The 21,734-nt window shown below is 51.0% G+C and overlaps 1 protein-coding gene across 1 annotated transcript; it reads left to right on the plus strand.

The window, feature by feature from the left end:
- The first annotated feature begins 15,077 nt into the window (after positions 1-15,077).
- Positions 15,078-15,599, plus strand: LOC124663040 (putative cyclin-dependent kinase F-2). The gene has a single exon (XM_047200799.1). The coding sequence runs from the start codon at positions 15,078-15,080 to the stop codon at positions 15,597-15,599; it is 522 nt and encodes a 173-aa protein (XP_047056755.1).
- The last annotated feature ends 6,135 nt before the right edge of the window (positions 15,600-21,734 follow it).

Genomic DNA, 21,734 nt, shown 5'->3' on the forward strand with positions numbered 1-21,734 from the left:
GCGGAGAAATCTAGGGGGGTAGACCGGCCGGGGCACACGTTCCGCTGTTTTGGGGGGAGGAGGGGGATAACGACCGCCGGAGCACCGGAACCCCACCAAACCTTGCATGTGGACCTATGATATGTTTCAAAGTGTGGTGCAAGGTCTAATGGTGCAAAAGTAGCTCCCCTAAACCCTAAACCCTAAGCTGGGAGGCTTCGAGCCCTAAACCCCTCTAAATCCCTAAACCACGACGCGGAGCTGCAGAACCATGCATCATAAACCCTAACCCTAACCCTAAACCCTAAACCTAAACCTAACCATAAATACTTACCCTTTAACCTAAACCCTAGCCCTAGCCCCTAAACCCTAGCCCTAACCCTACACCTAACCCTAACCGAGTAGACCGAGCTACACCGTCGATCGTGTGATAATGGCTCTAGGCTGGCTGGTATATGTGCCAAAGGGTCCCAATCTTTGGTTCTCCATGTGTATATGTACTAAACAAACATAAAGGAATGAAAAGTTACATTGGTGCACCCTCGCGCGGAGAAATCTAGGGGGTAGACCCAGCTGGGGCACACGTTCCGCTGTTTTGGGGGAGGAGGGGGATAACGACCGCCGGAGCACCGGAACCCCACCAAACCTTGCATGTGGACCTATTCTATGTGTCAAAGTGTGATGCAAGGTGTGATTCACAAAATGGTGCATGGCATGGATCCCCGGTCCGACATTCCTCACCTTCGGGCGATAACACTTAACGGATTCCTGGACGTGTACGGCGTGAAGTGTCCCGCCGCGGGTATATCGGGGGCTAGACTGTGCCAAAGGGTGCCACACATGGTTTTCCATATGTCCATGGACTAAACAAACCTAAACCTATGAAAAGTTACATTGGTGCACCCGCGCGCGGAGAAATCTAGGGGGGTAGACCCGCCGGGGCACGCGTTCCGCTGTTTTGGGGGGGAGGGGGATAACGACCGCCGGAGCACCGGAACCCCACCAAACCTTGCATGTGGACCTATGATATGTTTCAAAGTGTGGTGCAAGGTCTAATGGTGCAAAAGTAGCTCCCCTAAACCCTAAACCCTAAGCCGGGGAGGCTTCGAGCCCTAAACCCCTCTAAATCCCTAAACCACGACGCGGAGCTGCAGAACCATGCATCATAAACCCTAACCCTAACCCTAAACCCTAAACCTAAACCTAACCATAAATACTTACCCTTTAACCTAAACCCTAGCCCTAGCCCCTAAACCCTAGCCCTAACCCTACACCTAACCCTAACCGATAGACCGAGCACACAGTCGATCGTGTGATAATGGCTCTAGCTGTCTGGTATATGTGCCAAAGGGTCCCAATCTTTGGTTCTCCATGTGTATATGTACTAAACAAACCTAAAGGAATGAAAAGTTACATTGGTGCACCCTCGCGCGGAGAAATCTAGGGGGTAGACCCGCCGGGGCACACGTTCCGCTGTTTTGGGGGAGGAGGGGGATAACGACCGCGGAGCACCGGAACCCCACCAAACCTTGCATGTGGACCTATGATATGTTTCAAAGTGTGGTGCAAGGTCTAATGGTGCAAAAGTAGCTCCCCTAAACCCTAAACCCTAAGCTGGGGAGGCTTCGAGCCCTAAACCCCTCTAAATCCCTAAACCACGACGCCGGAGGCTGCGAACCATGCATCATAAACCCTAACCCTAACCCTAAACCCTAAACCTAAACCTAACCATAAATACTTACCCTTTAACCTAAACCCTAGCCCTAGCCCCTAAACCCTAGCCCTAACCCTACACCTAACCCTAACCAGTAGACCAGGCACACCGTCGATCGTGTGATAATGGCTCTAGCTGCTGGTATATGTGTCAAAGGGTCCCAATCTTTGGTTCTCCATGTGTATATGTACTAAACAAACATAAAGGAATGAAAAGTTACATTGGTGCACCCTCGCGCGGAGAAATCTAGGGGGGTAGACCCGCTGGGGCACACGTTCCGCTGTTTTGGGGGAGGAGGGGGATAACGACCGCCGGAGCACCGGAACCCCACCAAACCTTGCATGTGGACCTATTCTATGTGTCAAAGTGTGATGCAAGGTGTGATTCACAAAATGGTGCATGGCATGGATCCCCGGTCCGACATTCCTCACCTTCGGGCGATAACACTTAACGATTCCTCGGACGTGTACGCTGAAGTGTCCCGCCGCGGGTATATCGGGGGCTAGACTGTGCCAAAGGGTGCCACACATGGTTTTCCATATGTCCATGGACTAAACAAACCTAAACCTATGAAAAGTTACATTGGTGCACCCTGGCGCGGAGAAATCTAGGGGGGTAGACCCGCCGGAGCACGCGTTCCGCTGTTTTGGGGGGAGGAGGGGGATAACGACCGCCGGAGCACCGGAACCCCACCAAACCTTGCATGTGGACCTATGATATGTTTCAAAGTGTGGTGCAAGGTCTAATGGTGCAAAAGTAGCTCCCCTAAACCCTAAACCCTAAGCTCGGGAGGCTTCGAGCCCTAAACCCCTCTAAATCCCTAAACCACGACGCGGAGTCGCGAGAACCATGCATCATAAACCCTAACCCTAACCCTAAACCCTAAACCTAAACCTAACCATAAATACTTACCCTTTAACCTAAACCCTAGCCCTAGCCCCTAAACCCTAGCCCTAACCCTACACCTAACCCTAACCGATAGACCAGAGCACACCGTCGATCGTGTGATAATGGCTCTAGTGCTGGTATATGTGCCAAAGGGTCCCAATCTTTGGTTCTCCATGTGTATATGTACTAAACAAACATAAAGGAATGAAAAGTTACATTGGTGCACCCTCGCGCGGAGAAATCTAGGGGGTAGACCCGTCTGGGGCACACGTTCCGTTGTTTTGGGGGGAGGAGGGGGATAACGACCGCCGGAGCACCGGAACCCCACCAAACCTTGCATGTGGACCTATTCTATGTGTCAAAGTGTGATGCAAGGTGTGATTCACAAAATGGTGCATGGCATGGATCCCCGGTCTGACATTCCTCACCTTCGGGCGATAACACTTAACGATTCACTGGACGTGTACGTCGAAGTGTCCCGCCGCGGGTATATCGGGGGCTAGACTGTGCCAAAGGGTGCCACACATGGTTTTCCATATGTCCATGGACTAAACAAACCTAAACCTATGAAAAGTTACATTGGTGCACCCTGGCGCGGAGAAATCTAGGGGGGTAGACCCGTCGGAGCACGCGTTCCGTTGTTTTGGGGGAGGAGGGGGATAACGACCGCCGGAGCACCGGAACCCCACCAAACCTTGCATGTGGACCTATGATATGTTTCAAAGTGTGGTGCAAGGTCTAATGGTGCAAAAGTAGCTCCCCTAAACCCTAAACCCTAAAGCCGGGGAGGCTTCGAGCCCTAAACCCCTCTAAATCCCTAAACCACGACGCGGAGCTGCGAGAACCATGCATCATAAACCCTAACCCTAACCCTAAACCCTAAACCTAAACCTAACCATAAATACTTACCCTTTAACCTAAACCCTAGCCCTAGCCCCTAAACCCTAGCCCTAACCCTACACCTAACCCTAACCGATGAGACCGGGCACACCGTCGATCGTGTGATAATGGCTCTAGTCTGTCGGTATATGTGCCAAAGGGTCCCAATCTTTGGTTCTCCATGTGTATATGTACTAAACAAACCTAAAGGAATGAAAAGTTACATTGGTGCACCCTCGCGCGGAGAAATCTAGGGGGTAGACCCGCCGGGACACGCGTTCCGTTGTTTTGGGGGGAGGAGGGGATAACGACCGCCGGAGCACCGAACCCCACCAAACCTTGCATGTGGACCTATGATATGTTTCAAAGTGTGGTGCAAGGTCTAATGGTGCAAAAGTAGCTCCCCTAAACCCTAAACCCTAAACTGGGGAGGCTTCGAGCCCTAAACCCCTCTAAATCCCTAAACCACGACGCCGGAGCCGCAGAACCATGCATCATAAACCCTAACCCTAACCCTAAACCCTAAACCTAAACCTAACCATAAATACTTACCCTTTAACCTAAACCCTAGCCCTAGCCCCTAAACCCTAGCCCTAACCCTACACCTAACCCTAACCGAGTAGACCGGGCACACCGTCGATCGTGTGATAATGGCTCTAGGCTGGCGGTATATGTGCCAAAGGGTCCCAATCTTTGGTTCTCCATGTGTATATGTACTAAACAAACATAAAGGAATGAAAAGTTACATTGGTGCACCCTCGCGCGAGAAATCTAGGGGGGTAGACCCCCGGGGCACACGTTCCGCTGTTTTGGGGGGAGGAGGGGGATAACGACCGCCGGAGCACCGGAACCCCACCAAACCTTGCATGTGGGCCTATGCTATGTGTCAAAGTGTGATGCAAGGTGTGATTCACAAAATGGTGCATGGCATGGATCCCCGGTCTGACATTCCTCACCTTCGGGCGATAACACTTAACGGATTCTCGGACGTGTACGTCGAAGTGTCCCGCCGCGGGTATATCGGGGGCTAGACTGTGCCAAAGGGTGCCACACATGGTTTTCCATATGTCCATGGACTAAACAAACCTAAACCTATGAAAAGTTACATTGGTGCACCCTCGCGGAGAAATCTAGGGGGTAGACCCGCCGGGGCACACGTTCAGTTGTTTTGGGGGAGGAGGGGGATAACGACCGCCGGAGCACCGGAACCCCACCAAACCTTGCATGTGGACCTATGATATGTTTCAAAGTGTGGTGCAAGGTCTAATGGTGCAAAAGTAGCTCCCCTAAACCCTAAACCCTAAGCCGGGAGGCTTCGAGCCCTAAACCCCTCTAAATCCCTAAACCACGACGCGGAGCTGCAGAACCATGCATCATAAACCCTAACCCTAACCCTAAACCCTAAACCTAAACCTAACCATAAATACTTACCCTTTAACCTAAACCCTAGCCCTAGCCCCTAAACCCTAGCCCTAACCCTACACCTAACCCTAACCAGTAGACCAGGCACACCGTCGATCGTGTGATAATGGCTCTAGCTGCTGGTATATGTGCCAAAGGGTCCCAATCTTTGGTTCTCCATGTGTATATGTACTAAACAAACCTAAAGGAATGAAAAGTTACATTGGTGCACCCTCGCGCGGAGAAATCTAGGGGGTAGACCCGCGGGGCACACGTTCCGCTGTTTTGGGGGAGGAGGGGGATAACGACCGCCGGAGCACCGGAACCCCACCAAACCTTGCATGTGGACCTATGATATGTTTCAAAGTGTGGTGCAAGGTCTAATGGTGCAAAAGTAGCTCCCCTAAACCCTAAACCCTAAACTCGGGAGGCTTCGAGCCCTAAACCCCTCTAAATCCCTAAACCACGACGCTGGAGCTGCGAGAACCATGCATCATAAACCCTAACCCTAACCCTAAACCCTAAACCTAAACCTAACCATAAATACTTACCCTTTAACCTAAACCCTAGCCCTAGCCCCTAAACCCTAGCCCTAACCCTACACCTAACCCTAACCGAGTAGACCGAGGCACACCGTCGATCGTGTGATAATGGCTCTAGCTGCTGGTATATGTGCCAAAGGGTCCCAATCTTTGGTTCTCCATGTGTATATGTACTAAACAAACCTAAAAGAATGAAAAGTTACATTGGTGCACCCTCGCGCGGAGAAATCTAGGGGGTAGACCCGCCAGGGCACACGTTCCGCTGTTTTGGGGGAGGAGGGGGATAACGACCGCCGGAGCACCGGAACCCCACCAAACCTTGCATGTGGGCCTATGCTATGTGTCAAAGTGTGATGCAGGGTGTGATTCACAAAATGGTGCATGGCATGGATCCCCGGTCTGACATTCCTCACCTTCGGGCGATAACACTTAACGATTCTCCGGACGTGTACGTCGAAGTGTCCCGCCGCGGGTATATCGGGGGCTAGACTGTGCCAAAGGGTGCCACACATGGTTTTCCATATGTCCATGGACTAAACAAACCTAAACCTATGAAAAGTTACATTGGTGCACCCTCGCGGAGAAATCTAGGGGGTAGACCCGCCGGGGCACACGTTCCGCTGTTTTGGGGGAGGAGGGGGATAACGACCGCCGGAGCACCGGAACCCCACCAAACCTTGCATGTGGACCTATGATATGTGTCAAAGTGTGGTGCAAGGTCTAATGGTGCAAAAGTAGCTCCCTAAACCCTAAACCCTAAGCTGGGGAGGCTTCGAGCCCTAAACCCCTCTAAATCCCTAAACCACGACGCAGGAGCTGCAGAACCATGCATCATAAACCCTAACCCTAACCCTAAACCCTAAACCTAAACCTAACCATAAATACTTACCCTTTAACCTAAACCCTAGCCCTAGCCCCTAAACCCTAGCCCTAACCCTACACCTAACCCTAACCGATGAGACCGAGCACACCGTCGATCGTGTGATAATGGCTCTAGCTGCTTGGTATATGTGCCAAAGGGTCCCAATCTTTGGTTCTCCATGTGTATATGTACTAAACAAACCTAAAAGAATGAAAAGTTACATTGGTGCACCCTCGCGCGGAGAAATCTAGGGGGTAGACCCGCGGGGCACACGTTCCGCTGTTTTGGGGGAGGAGGGGGAGAACGACCGTCGGAGCACCGGAACCCCACCAAACCTTGCATGTGGACCTATTCTATGTTTCAAAGTGTGATGCTAGGTGTAATTCTCCAAATGGTGCATGGCATGGATCCCCGGTCTGACATTCCTCACCTTCGGGCGATAACACTTAACAGATTCCTGGACGTGTACGGTGAAGTGTCCCTGCGCGGGTATATCGGGGGCTAGACTGTGCCAAAGGGTACCACACATGGTTTTCCATATGTCCATGGACTAAACAAACCTAAACCTATGAAAAGGTATATTGGTGGAACGTCGCGTGGAGAAATCTAGGGGGTAGACCCGCCGTCCCGCTGTTTTGGGGGGAAGGAGGGGGACGGCCGCGGAGCACCGGAACCCTGATATATGTGGGGGATGAGCATGGAGACTAATTTTGTATTTCACATAGTGTAATAAATAGTCATCAAAAAGAAAAACTAATTAACAAAATAAATATAAGTAGTAGATGAAATAAAATAGTTAGAAAAACAAAAAAAAAAGTATATTGGCGCACGGCAAAGGGAGAAGCGCACGGCAAAGGACCTTTTGCCGTGCAACTTATCTGTCCGCACGGCAAAGTTTGGCCGCACGGCGGTGCCCGGGCCTTTGCCGTGCGCTGTTTCTTTGCCGTGCGGCTTGCGGGGACTTTGCCGTCCCAAAATCTTTGCCGTGCGCTTCTCCAATTCTTTGCCGTGAGACACTTCTTTGCCGTGCGCCATATCTTTCTTTGCCGTGATTTGTTTCTTTGCCGTGCGCTGCGCTAATACTTTGCCGTGCATTTTTTCGTTGCCGTGCGCTCTTCCTGCTACGCACGGCAAAGAAATCTTTGCCGTGCAGCAGCTCACGGCAAAGTTTGGCTGCACGGCAGCGCCTGATTTTCCCGTAGTGATCCATGGGAGCCACACTAGACTAGACTATACAACAAATCGCTGCCACGACACGACTCTATCGGCCGCCACATGCACTGCATGTATGCAACTGCCACTGTCTCCAGGAACATATTAACCTTCAAGCTGCACTTTAACTTCTTTTGCCGATTTAGTCGATTTTTCTGCAATGGTCGAATCCGTATTGGTTAAGCTAAATTCAACTAGAGCATCTTGTGTTCATTAATTACCTTAGGGAAAAGGAATATGCATGTGATGAAATTAGTTAAGTCGATGGATTTATACGAAATCTGCACTAGTCCTGTGCCTGTGCGGATGTACGTACATGCATGGCTTGGAAAGCGCACACACTGGAGGAGCTTAGGGCATCTCCAACCGGGCGACCCATCCCGCGCACGCGCGTCCGGATGGGTCGATCCGGACAAAATCCCGGCCCAACGTGGCGACGCACCGCAAAAGCGGACGGCCACGGCGTCCGGAACGACGCAAACCCGGCCCAAATATTGGCTAGGTTTGCGTGGCCGCGGATGGCACGCGCCGTCCGCTCGCGTCCGGGCGTCCGTCGCCTCGTCTCCTTTGGGCCACCGGCGGTGACCCGGGAGGGTATTAAATGGGGACCTGGAGGGGATCCGGAACCCACTCCAGTCCCCACTCCACTCCCGCAGCCGAAGCCGCCGCCATGGCCCCGAAGCGCGGTTTCGCTCCCGAGCCCACGACGACGAGGCGAGCGGCGGCCGCCGGCCTCCGCCGGCGCCGCGGCCATCGGCGAGGAAACCGAGGCGGCCTCCACATCGGAGAGGCCGCCCGCGGCGGCGCGGCATTGCCGCAACCGCCGCCGCTCGCCTCGAGCCGAAGCCCGAGTCCTCGGAGGAGGACCCGGACATCCGCGCCGCCAAGCTCATCTCGGCGGCGGAGGAGGAGGCCAACTGGCCGGACCTCCGAGATGCCATCCGTACCTCCGAGCTGGAGGAAGCGGCGCGGCAGGCGGAGGAGGAAGCGGAGCTCTGGGTGCTCTACGCCCAGGCCCGTCAGGCGCGACGGGACGAGGACGAGCGGCGCGGCGGGAGGAGGCCGGGCGCCGCGCCGACGAGGAGCGCCGCGAGGAGCGACGGCGGCAGGAGGCCGGGCGTCGCGCGGAGGAGCGGCGCCGCCAGGAGGCCGGGCGCCGCGCCCGGCGGAGAGGCGCAGCGCCTCGGGGAGGGAGGCGCCGCTATCCGCGCCGCCGCTACCTCGGGTCGCTCCGGACCCCCACTCGGCTCGGGAGGAGGCCCTGTGGTCTCCGTGGCCGGAGTCCCCGGCGCGGTCGAGCCACAACAGTGCCTCGCCGCCCGGGGACGTCGTCGACGACGACGACGACGCCGACTTTGCCCACAGGGGCTAGGCGGCGCACCGGCGGCCACCGCGCCGCCGACCAAACCCTACTAGAGGGTTTTTAGTTTAAATTTAAAAGCCATATAGGGCTTCTTTTGTCAGTTATATTTGCCCAAAATAGGGCTATGTATAAATTTTGCCCAAAATAGGGCATATGTTTATGAAATATCGTTTAAAATTTCCATGTTTCGTTTCTTTTCGTATTTGTCCGATTATGCGGTGCGTCCGCGCGTTGGGCGCAGCGCGCGACCCAAACGGACACGCGGACGCGGGCCGCTGTCCGCGCGTCCGCTCGGCCACGCAAACGGCCCAAAACGGACGCGCTGGGCCATCCGTTTGGGTCGCCCGGTTGGAGATGCCCTTAGAGCATCTCTAGCAGACACTCCAAACCCCACGTCTCAAATATGCGTATCCAGGTTATCCAAACACGTTTTGTAGACTGAAAAACCGTCGCACAGCTCAAAGCGTCAAACACATCCCGCATAACAGCATATTTCCAGAAATATCATTTTTTCTCTCCATCCTCTACTCCAACTAGCCACCTCTTCTCCAACTAGCCAGGCTGCGCGCGCCGCCCTTCCCGCGCATTCGAGCGGCCCGCGCGCCGCCCGCGTGCGCTGCCCGAGCGCACCGTCCTGCCCCGCACCCGCCCGCCCGTGCGCGCCGCCCCGATCCGCCGCCTGCGCGTCGCCCTGACCCGCTGCCCAAGCCGCCTAGCCCCTGAGCCGCCCGAGCACGGTGCACGCCTCTGCTCCTGCCCGCTCGCGTGCGTGCTTGCCAAAACGGAGGCCGCCTCCTGCCTGCTCAGCGTGCGCATCCAATTTTGGCCGGCGAGCTCCATCCCCTCCATCGGCTGGCTCCAACCCCTCCATTTTTGCGTGCAATTTTGGTTGGAATCTGACGACTCCAGCGAATTTTGGCTAACTCTGGCGCCCTTACGGTGACAGTTGGGCTGAAATTTCCTTCGCGCGAACGCGGGAGTAGGGATGGGGTTCTAGTTCGGAAGGGCTTGCGAAACTGGGAAATTGTAGCTTCCATGACGCGAAACTGGATGGATTGGATTTTTTTTCCCTAATGGATCCGATGCGGTGTCTAAACTGGTCATTTTTTCCGCCTAAAACCAAAAAACGGTGGTTATTTTTCCGAGGAGTCCGATTAGGAGATGCTCGGCAGACAATTGCTTCAACGAACATGCGCAGCTAGATGTCACATACATGCGTAGCCTTGACGATTCCTCCGTACGTATAGCACTGTGCCAGGGCCCGGGGGAGAGACAAGTGGTGGTCAACAAAGACAGCTCTCAATCCATCTTCTGTACTCCAAGTTTAAGTGCGTGCAAAACCTCTTTTTAAAGGCAACTTCATCTATAAAAGTGACGTCAGCAGTGATATCACCTATGTGGTGATCAAATCTTTCACAAAATTATTGAACAAACCTAAAATATAATTAAAATATAATGAAAGACGAATATTTTTTGAAACAAATCGGAGTAATGTCACCAACGATGTCATCAGTTTCACTTTTTTATCATAATGTTTCACAATGTTTTTCATGTATCACTTTATTTTCATAAAAGTTTTACTCGTATTTTAATTATTAATTTTATATTAGATAATGTCAAAAGCTCACCAATCTCGAAGCAGGAATTGGAGGGTAAACGTGGTTGCCGGTAAAATCGTTGTGTTCCAAGTGCGTGCCCCTCTCCAGCCCAGGGCTGTCGGTCGGTGTCACACAAAGATCGGATACGTAATTACGTATACGCACCCGGCACGCGACGTCGCAACGGGGAACGTTCACCGATATCCCCTCTGCATCCGCTTCATGTCGCCGCTGCACAATATTTTCGCCTCCGTCCTCTCTGCTACACTGCTACAATATTTTCCAGATGGCCGAACGAGGCGGTGGCGTAGGCGGCAGCTGTTAGCATAATCTTATTCAGTGTTGTCGTGTGTAGGTGCTGTACACATCAAGTTGGAGTCTGATTATAACTTGGAGTTGTTGTGCACGAGCAAGTCCAGAGTAGTAGTTTAGCTAGTTTACTTAGTCTAAAAAGGGAAGTTTAAGGTAGTATTAGTCCGGCTAGGATTAGTACCGGGTCCCGTGTGCATTCCTGGCGTTGAGTTCGTGTAGTTTTAGGTTAGGTTTATGTTTGTTTAGGTTGGTTGGTCTGGTTCATGGACGACGTGCGTGTACAAAAGTATAGCCAGGCCGTGCAAGAGTTTGTACCATGGCACACGTATCCTTGGCTATGAATTTGTGTGGCGTATTTTTCGTCTAATTTCATGTGATCGATCTATATCCATTGGCGGAACCCAACAACAACGGGATTCTGGGTGGGAGGGTGAAAGGCAACCACGTGAGGCAACAACGACGGTATCAGTGGCAAATCAACATAAGGGGTCGGTCGCCGCCTGTGACTACCGGAGGGACCCATGGGAGCAATCCTACATGTATTAATTACAGCTGACGATCCCAACTCAGCTATTGCACGTACGAGCGGATTTGGAGTTGCTGGCTATTCTATTAAACACTGCCAATCATCTTTGAAAGATGCTACTGAGAGCCTTTTTAGCCGGGCACCCCTATAGAGCTATTAGCAATAATGCTACTTTCTTCTACGGACGGACTCCTACAGATTTTTTGTTACGCGCTGACGTGTGAGGTGTAGATTTGATCGGGAAGGTTTTGCTGGAACTGCCGCCCTCATTTTCTCCAATCGCATCACCCCACGTCTTCTTCGTAAGATCAGTCTGTAAACTAATTTGGTAGGTGTAGCATTGCTGAGCTATTAGAGTCGCTACGGGCACGTGTCCACGGGCAATGCGGCTATAGCCGCTTCGGGCACGTGTCAGGTAAGTGTATTTTGTAGCAGCCACATAGTTTATCACGCGCGGCTTTGTGTGGCTAAACGGGGTCGCAGCGCTATGGAGCTATCTGATCTCACGTCCTTGAGCAACGCATGGTGCTTATTCTCCGCTGCAATTCTGGTTGGAACGAAAACGATTAATACTACCGGGCCAAGTGACTGGCTAACCCATGCGCTTTATGTGTGCACGTACACTACCTCAAAAAACAATGTGCGCACGTACAGTACCTCAAAAAACAATGTGCGCACGTACAGTAACATGTCACTGTCATGTACGTGTCGAACACGTTCACTCCTGTGTACACTCGGTAGTGGTGGCGTAACGTGCACAAGCAAGATCAGCTCACTCCCGTGATCCAGCCTGCTGGTTTCCGTTGAGAGAGCGACGCCTCCGCCCGCTGTGTTGGCTAGCTGCTTTAGCTGATTAGCTCTGTCGGCCCGGCCAGGAGATCTACGGCCTGGTTAGCTGCTTTTTCGGGAACGACATCGTCTGACTTAGAGTAGACTACTGCAGAGGGACGTAGCGGTTTGCTACAAGCTGGTGGCCATGGCGTGCGCTGCAGCTAAGAAAAAGGCGCAAGAAACAAAATAGAAAAAAAAGTAGCGCCAGAAAAGGATCGCCTGAACCCGGAGCGGATTTCTCGTACAGCTTTCCAGACGAAGAAAATCACCTGAATATACTATAAAACAACCTCTCACCAAGAGACTTCTTTGGATTTGATCAATTTTTCTGTTCCTCATGGAAGTGGGTGGTTGAACTTCATCTAGCATCCCGTTCATATAGTTAGTTCATGAATCTAGAGACTATGCAAGCACCAATCACAATAAAATGATTATGATTCAGCACGTCCTTCTCCAAATTCACATAGCAACTGCAGTACAATGTTCAATTTGGGCATGAAAAAGAACATCCAGTTAACCATGTCATGCTCCAAGAACGTGTTGACTAATGCTCCTCCAAATGGACCAAAAATTTTTTAAACCAAAGGCAAAAGCTTTGCATGTTTATTGATTAAGAAGGAATTGCCTGGTTAATTACGGAAAACCAGGCGAAAACCGGAACATCGTTAACACGCACGCCGGTCCGAGACCACACACCAAACGAGCCGCTGGCCCTGTCACCCAAGCAACCGGAGATAACACCCTACCACGCACGAGCCACCGCTCTCTAACACGCACACTATCCTAGAGGCCGCGCACCTGCCGAGCCAACAACTCTGTCACCCAAGTGGCCAGAGAAGCCACCCTACAACACTTCAGAGCCGCCGCTCCGGCTACAACACCAGCACCGCCATCTTCCGCTTGTCACACCGGTGGAAGCACAACTCCAAAGACGATGCCCACAAGAGGGAAAACAACACAAAAATGCCAACATTGTCCGATCGCAATGGTCAAGGGTTTCCCCCGAAGTTGACTTAGGGGAGGGGCAAGAGCTTCACCACAACAGTGCCTCCAAGAAGGAAACGGCGCCCAAGGGTGTCGACACCGTTGGCTCCAGCCACGACCGGGGCCGGGGTTTCACCCGGATCCAACTCGCAACCACCACCCAAAAACCTCCACCGGACCGAGACAAGCACCACACGCCGACCTCGAGGTCGCGCCCCAGACTGGTCGACTACTCCGCCACCCAAGAAGCCGGAACCCACACCACAAAGAGTGGGGGGCTCAAGGACCGACGGCGGCTAGGGTTTCCCGTGTCGCCGAAGGAGGACGACGCGTGGCTTTTTTGATATAGGCAGTTAACCATGTCCTGCTCCAACATGCGCAATGGCGGCGACACAGACAATGAGCGCGGCGTCCACGAATCAAACTCTGCTCCTTCACTCTCCATCCTAGAGCATGGTTGAGACGACCTCGACATTATGCTGCAGCTGACCACGACCGAGAGCTGTGTGTGTACATCGCGGCAACCAAGATTAGAGCGACCTCGGCGGCGTCGTGCAGTCGACCACGACCGTAGAACAGGGCGTGCCGGCGAGCGATGGCGACGGTGAGTGAAGGGGAAGGACCTTTCTTTCGACGGGAGCGTCGATCCCACTAAAGAATATTCCGTCTTTAATGAGACACCAAAGTGTCAAACCTGGGATTTGAACTCTGGCGGGCTGATGGTGCCACTACCCACCCAAAGCCATCAACGTCCCTCTGCAGTAAATTCGCAGGCGGTGTATGCATGCTTGGAGGCCGCTGCCACTTATAACTTGATCCTACCCTCATAACTCATAAGTAGCCGGATCAAAGAAGCGCCCGGCATTAGTTTCAGAACTACTTTCTCGTTTTGTGAAACTTGTCTCAACTGTATCTAAATACTACAGTACATGCGATGGAGGGGGTACAATAAATGTTGTCACAAGCTGTTTTCACCTGATTTCACTAGCCTTTCGACTAACACATATACAAAGCGATGTTCCTGAGCTTTTAAAAAGGTAAAGGAAAAAAAATGTGTTGGTTTTAATGCAGAAAATAAACAAGCATACACATATACTAAAATATTACACCATGGATGGAAGACAAAGCACGAACTACCCACATCTCGTAGCCGTCATAGTCGTCTCAGAGACGAATAAACAGCGCAAAGGTGATAGTATCAACGGGAAGCTGGGAATGTCCTTTTCAATCAAGAAAACAAAAACAGAAAACAATCATAGTACCGAATCGCGCCCCGTCCATATCTCTAGGTCCCATATATCCAAATATAGGGGTGTCTGCAGCTAGCTTGGATCATTTGTCAATGTCAGGTGGAGTACACTGACAAGACGGTTGCACAGTTCACTCAACACTCCTGTGTACAAGACCTCATGAGCGCCATCTCTGCCTTCCTGTCCTCAATCGAAAAGCTAGTATATATATGGGCTCTTCCCCGTCCTTTCCAGCAGTTCTCCCTCCCCTCTCAGCTGTACCGAGTGACTGCTCTCTGCTCAGTTCTCGTCTTCTCTAGTCATGGAAGCCGCGTCCACCAGCCAATCGCCGGATCATGAACCGGTCGGATACGTGTCATTCAGCGAGCGAGCTCGCGGCAAGAAGAGGACATGCCGAACTTATGCGAGCATGGACAGCTACAAGCTGCTCGGGAAGCTCGGGGAGGGCACCTTTGGAGTCGTGGTCAAGGCGCTCGACCTCCGCACCGGCAAGGTCGTGGCTGTCAAGTGCGTCCGAGGCGCGGGATCTCGCCATGACGCCTACGCGGCCACCATCCGCGAAGCTGAATTCCTCGACTCGTGCCAGGGCCACGGGTCGATCGTGCAGTTCGTGGAGGTCGCCGCGGACTCCGTAACAGCGGACGTCTACCTCGTCATGGAGTTCGTCGGCCCCAGCCTCCGCGAGCACCAGCAGAAGCTCGGGTCGCCCTTCTCCGAGGACGACACCTGCGACATGATGCGGCAGCTCATTCAGGCCGCCCAGAAGATGCACGCTGCCGGCGTCATCCACCGCGACATCAAGCCGGAGAACGTCCTCGTCAGCCAAAGCGGGGCCCTCAAGGTATGCGACTTCGGGTTGGCAACTAAGCTGAGGCCGGCGGGTACACCATACGACGAAGGGCGCGTCGGCACCATGATCTACAACTCGCCCGAGCAGCTCGCGGGCAAGCGATCCTACGGCACTGCGGTTGACATGTGGGCGCTCGGATGCGTCATGGCGGAGCTCCTGACTGGCCACCGCCTCTTCTGCGAGAACACGATCGAGGGCATTATGGCGAAGGTGCACTTCCTGCGAGATCTGCTCAGGGACCGTGGTCTACAGGCGTTTGATGTCTTGCGCCTCCGGCAGTTTTCACCGGCGGGGCGCGAGGTCCTGGCTGGGCTGCTGGCGTTTGACCCCGAGGACCGGCTCACTGCAGAGGCTGCCTTGCAGCACCGTTGGTTCAAGGAGGGCCTTGACCTAACTTTATCCCTCTAGGTCATAGGCATGCGGATCCTCCCAAATTTAAGGTGCTTGAGGTGTTATCGAATACTACTCTCGTGATTTTCGGTGTCATTTTACTATTTGGGCCTTGCCTTTTTTTTCAGTTTAATAGGAGTGCAATGTAAGTGTTCGAATAAATATATTTGTCATATTTCAATTTCTTGGTTAAAATAATCAAAACAAGGTTTTATTTTTCTTTAAGTTTTGTCAGGTTAAGAGAAACAGATGAAAAATGCGGGTCTAGTTTCATAAGGGCATCCCAATGGGGGCGCTTATGCCAGGCGCTAGGTATTTATTAAGCTCAGCCATTGTGGCACATCCTCCCGTCCAATCCTAGGAAAAGTGTTTGCGTGGGGCATCTCGATTTCCTTTTCTTAACAAGCCTGGTGTGACTAGCGTCGGACGCTATCAGCAGAGAAAAATGAACACGAGAAAAATAGAAGGATTTCCAAGGGAAACGTACGTACGCCGGTACGAGGATAGGAAACAAAGCTAGCGCTCCGTCATTTTCTGCGTTTGGGGAGGCGAGGGGCTTAGTTGGTTTCATAGCGTCCGTAGTTAACGTCCAGCATTGTGGATTGAGCGTTTCAATGATTTTTCAGTTTGATGATATTAATTAATTAATTTCTCTCTAAAGAGTCTATATAAGCGCACCTTGCGTAGCAGTCCCCGATGTCTATGGCAGGGGTATCCCGTCGACCGTAGTTGTTGCCTCTGTGTCCTCAAGAAAACAGAACGCAAGGTTGGGCTGTTACAACGCGCGTTTGGCGTCCCCACCGCAGCTGTGGCACATGTCGAAGGTAGTTGATGAGCTCGTGGAGGCGGCCGGCATGCATGCTTCTCCTCTCGTCTAGGCAAAAAGAGACTTTTCTTAGCCATGTCTCTTAAACAGATGCATGCATTTTAATAGAAGGGAGGGGACCATCCCATGTGAAAAAGTTTTTTTTTTTTTTTTTGAGGGAATACGGCACTTTATTGATCACAGCAAATCATTACAAAGAGTCTCCCGGATACATTCCGGTGCATAGTTTCTAAAAACAGAGAAAACAAAACGCTCCGCGGAGCGAGCTAAGATATGTGCCGATTCATTGAACTGACGGAAAACATGGCTGAAAGAAACATCTTCGAAGTCTTGAGCAAGGGCTTTGATATCCTGCACCACGACTCCAACACTGCTGCGATCCACACCAGGCGCAAGCACCCGCTGGATCAGGGATAGGCAGTCCGAGACCACCATGATCTTGCTTCGAAACCTTCTTCGCCGGCAAGGGATAGAGCGCGGCGCATCGCCAACGCTTCAGCAACTTCCGGCGCCGTAACCTCCTCGTGTAGTTCGCTGCAGGCAGCGACACATCGACCAATGTGGTTCCGGATCACGACGCCCAATCCCATCCGACGAGACGAGGAGAACAGAGCTGCATCACAGTGCTGCATGCATACGTTCGATTCTCTACCGAGAACGCCGAACACAAAATGCAGCGGTGTTTAGCTTTAGAGGACGCAACTAGAGAACATTTTTCATCATTTTTTATCCGCAATTACCCAAACGATATTTGGGGAAGCGACTCGAGATGCTCTCACATCTGCCTGCTCCTGAGCCTCTTGCTGCCTGTCCCGTTTCATATCCTTGTCCTGCTAATGACAACAAAATCCCAGCCACCATGGCCTTGAATAGACGTCCAGGTGATTATGCAGTCTACGGGAGCAGTCCAATTTGCGTCCGTGCTGGCAGCCTTCTGGGCTTTGGCAGTATGTTTTGCAATCTGTTGGCCAGTGCAATACACCTAAATAGTCACACGTTCTCTTCCAAGGCAAGCTTTAACTAAAAAAGAGTAATAAAATCTTGATTATATTGCATACTTTATTAATATCGTTGGATTTATATTGAAAAATATTTTTAATGATACTAACTTTATAACAACATTTTTTAATATTTTAAATAATTTTTGGTCAAACAAAAAATACGCAAAATGAGGACGACTTATTCATTAGAATGGAGGGAGCATAATTTTTTAAAAATCAAACCATCTAATGTTTGACTAGGTTTTTACAAAAAATATTAACATCTGAAATACAAAATTAATATCATTATATACACCATGAAATATTCTTTTACTTGATATCTGTAGAATATTATATTTTTTGATAGATTTTTTGCAAAGTTCCGTCAAGCTTTGCTTAGATTGTCATTTTTAGAAAAAAAAATGCCTTATTCAACAAAACAATGTTAGTACTTAATTGATCAACTCAATCATCGTTGCCTCTAGGCATCCCTTTCTTTCTGCATTTATCTTATGGTTTGTCTTAGCTCTCTCTCCACCGAAAACCATCTTAGTTTCAGGTCGAATCTTGTCTTAGTGACGTCATCATGAGTTGCACTACAGAGCACTATTTTTGTGTTGCGTGTATACTTATTTAACTGTGAGCATAACTTTTATTGCATGAGAGCATCTCTAGAAAATACAGCAAATCGCCATGCATTTTTTTTTTGGTTTCGACCCAAAATGTGGCCGATCAGAATCCCCATCTCGGCTCGCATCGCAAAACTCGATGCAACATTACCTTATCGTGGTCCGTCTGCGCCGTATATAACCGGGAGTGGGGGGAGGGATGCGGAATACCCCATCCCTATCCTTCTCCCTCCTCCTCCTCCGTCTGCCACCACTGTTGTCCAGGATCTGGACACCAGTGCCAACCATCGAGCACTGCCACAAAAACGACCCAATTGAGATATATTGATGGTACAATTGCAACCAAAGTACAAGCCTCATATCACTGACCAATGCCGCACGGATAATCCTCCGGACCAAATGCAATGCACAAGCTTAAGTAACTGTACATTGCTCTAGGTTAGAAAGGATCACGCGGGAACCAATTGGTGGTCCCATTTTAATCACTAGCTTATAAGATGAGCAAAAATATTAATATTCATATGAAGGCCTCATATAATAGTCAGCGAGAGGAATCCTCGTTCACATTTTAATCAATGGCCAAATGAAACACAAGTAATAGTTGGCCTCGTTTCATAGAAGTTGGCATAATAATCTTAGGGCAGGGGTGAGTGAACCTAGTACAGTGCAAACACTTATGTTAGCACAAATGTACATGGTTCACTTACCACTGCCCTAGGAGTTTGCCTTATTGCAATGATTGGTCGATGCACAAAATCATGTTCAATGAGATTCATATAAATCTGGCTCATTAAAAGTTTCTTGCCTCATATTACAACTTCAATGGTAGGGAAGAGATGATCCTATTGATCTCAGGGCATGATCAAATGTTGGTTTATGATCATTGTACTAGGTTTAGTAGAAACACCCCCCCCCCCACCCTGCAACATCGATGGAAGACATGATCTTAGTCATCGTAGGCCATGATCAAATCAAGGTCGACGTGAGTAGGAATATCCCTTCATGATGAAGTCGGCACGTACAGTAAAAAAACCACAATTGTTCAACAGATCGAGCCCTAAAAACTAAATCTGACCATGTCGGGTGAAATTAAACCGGTCCATGTATGAAAATGTAGATCTGGTAACCACATATAGCACAAACTGAAGAGTTGAACTTATACGGGCAAAAACGTAGGTTAATCGTCTAAATCAGCAAAAGAAAGTACAAATATGAATGCATGCAAGGATTGGGCACGATAGTAAGCTCAATAACTTAGATCTATGCAATTACAAGCACACCAGAGAAGTTTGACAACTTACAACTATTGACGACCTCGAGGAGCACTCCCTGGAAGCAGCGACAATGCGTTGGAGTCGGCGTCGATGAAGTCCTCCGCGATGAGGGCTTCGAGCGTCAGCTTCTCCGTAGTTGCGCAGTGCTCGTCGATATAACGACGGAGAGGCGAGAGGGAGGTGAGAACAACCAATGGCGAGAGAAATGAGAGAAGACGAACAGAGAGTGAGGGTGAGAAAAGGGAGTGAGAGGTGAGAGGGCGGTGAGACGGTTTATGGCACGCCTTCTTGATGTGTGCCGGCTTCTCCCCTCTTTTCCCCATATGTGTAAGCTTTTTCCCACCTTGCGATCGTCAGCGCCTGCCTCATCAAGAACGCCTGAATCGAATATATCTTCGGAGCCAACTTTTGATCGGTTTATAACCGTGCGATGCAGGAACGCAAAAGTCCATGTAACACCAAACGAACCAAATTTAATCTAACACATTCGAAAACGGCCTTGCAAGCAACTAAACAGACCCCTATACTCCAAGGGCGTGTCAGTCTCCAGCCAATGGCTGTCACTGTCAGACGAAGGTCTGATACGCACCCGCGACGGGGACCCTTTTCCTCTTGCGACCGCACAATATTTCCGCCTCTTTCCTCTCTGCTACCGTCGTCATCTGTTGTACTACGATAGTCCAAAGTCGCGAGATCAAGATGCACGTTCCTGAGCTTTCTGAATGTTCCTGCGCTTTATAAAGCAGAGATAGTACAAGTGGCGGGCCCAGGCGGACCCCATATATAGCAAGTGCCCAATGCCTGGAGACAACGCGTGTGTGGTCTCTCAAAAACGCGCGCGTGGTAGCTGGCTGACGGCCACGAAGCCAGCACATTGGGTATGCAAATCCATCCATCGGGCCGAAGATATTTGTTACCTGCAAACAAAAGTCTACGTGCACGTAAAACAGTGAGTAAGTAACTTAAAGTAGATAGTATTAGTCTAAGTTGCGGTTTTTTATAGTGGGTTCGCCAGATCGATTTTGGATCTTTTGTCGTTGTTGCCGCGAGGAGGATTATCCTCGCAGTTTTTGTCCAGTTGCTACGTCGCTCGACAATGGTGATTCGTACTTCTGGCTCTCCATCGACGACGACAAAGCTAGTTGGTTATTATTCCCGATATACTTGGTGTTGGTACTCTTGCCGATGTTGTATGGCTGCTTTAATGGTTGCGTGCGTGCACGCAGTCTTGGCATTGCGGCTCAAAAATTATGGGAGAACTTTCGTCGGTATCTACAGGTCTATGGTTCGTTATGTATCTTTGGCTGCCTTCACAAGAGTACAAGATTGTGTTCTGGAAGAAGAAAGAAATTGAAGACCTCGAAGATTTGTTACTATCTTTTATACTTTATTTTGTAATCGTTGGAGTCAGTTCATGTATCTCTACCATGTACTATTTATTACTATGAATATATGTGGTATTGATTGTCAAAAAAAATAGTGGGTAGTCTTCAGCGGGCTGACCTAAATGGCCCTGGCTGTCTAAAACAGTCCGCGATGACAGGTGGACAAGCCGCGCACACTCTAGCAGCGTGGTGTAAACTGACCGACTCGCGTGGATCGATCCATATATTTCTCAAATTAGGACGTTGATGTGTCGGGCAGAACAATCCATGCATCCTCTTAGAACAACATGGTCCCTCCCACCGGTGACGCACAATTCTCTCCAAAAACCCTACTACAAAAATTCAAGCGACGAAAAAGCCAGCGGAAGCGATGGATTCGGCTGCCACGGCTACTGCTGGCAAGAAGCCCGCGAAGCCGAAGAAGCCCGCCAAGGATTTGGTGGCGGAGTAGCGGCGTGCCAAGTCTGACAAGCGTGCAGGATGGAGGGAAGCCACCGGAGCTCGAGTGGCAGCCGTCAAGCTGGAAGACGAGCGGCTCAAGGCGAACGACCGCATCATCGCCTAGCGTCAAGAGGCGAATGGCGAGCTGCTGGCTCATAAAGCCGCCTAGCAGGCCGCCATGATGATGAAGAACCAGGCGCTGAATGTGGCATTCGGCCATGGCGTGGTTATCCCTTTGGCTGGCCACGACGATGCATTGTCCACGACCTCCATCATGTTGACGCCAAGTGACCGGCCTACTCTTCAAGCCAAGCCGCCAGGTCCGCATACGTCATCCCAAGGCGGCAGCCACAATAGGGCTGGATGCGCGCTGTCCCAGCTAGGTGATCCGCGCCGACGTCGTCGGGTACGTCCGACCAAGGAATCAACCTCAATCACACTCCCAAGGCCGGGTAATCATCACCGGTAGGGCCGAAGTAACAACGGAGAATCTCTGCGCCGATATGCTGCCGTCAGCCAATCTGTTCGACATAATGACTAGCGAAGTCGTGTCGGGGAGCAAGATGGTGAAGGTCTTTCCCATTTTCTTGTAATTGTTTCACATTGCTACTTGGTCCT

Source organism: Lolium rigidum, chromosome 6 (genome assembly GCF_022539505.1).
Source record: "Lolium rigidum isolate FL_2022 chromosome 6, APGP_CSIRO_Lrig_0.1, whole genome shotgun sequence".
Lineage (NCBI taxonomy): Eukaryota > Viridiplantae > Streptophyta > Magnoliopsida > Poales > Poaceae > Lolium > Lolium rigidum.

Excerpts from the sequence above, each read along its gene's own strand:
- LOC124663040 (XM_047200799.1), top strand. The coding sequence starts at position 15,078 with ATGCGGCAGCTCATTCAGGCCGCCCAGAAGATGCACGCTGCCGGCGTC.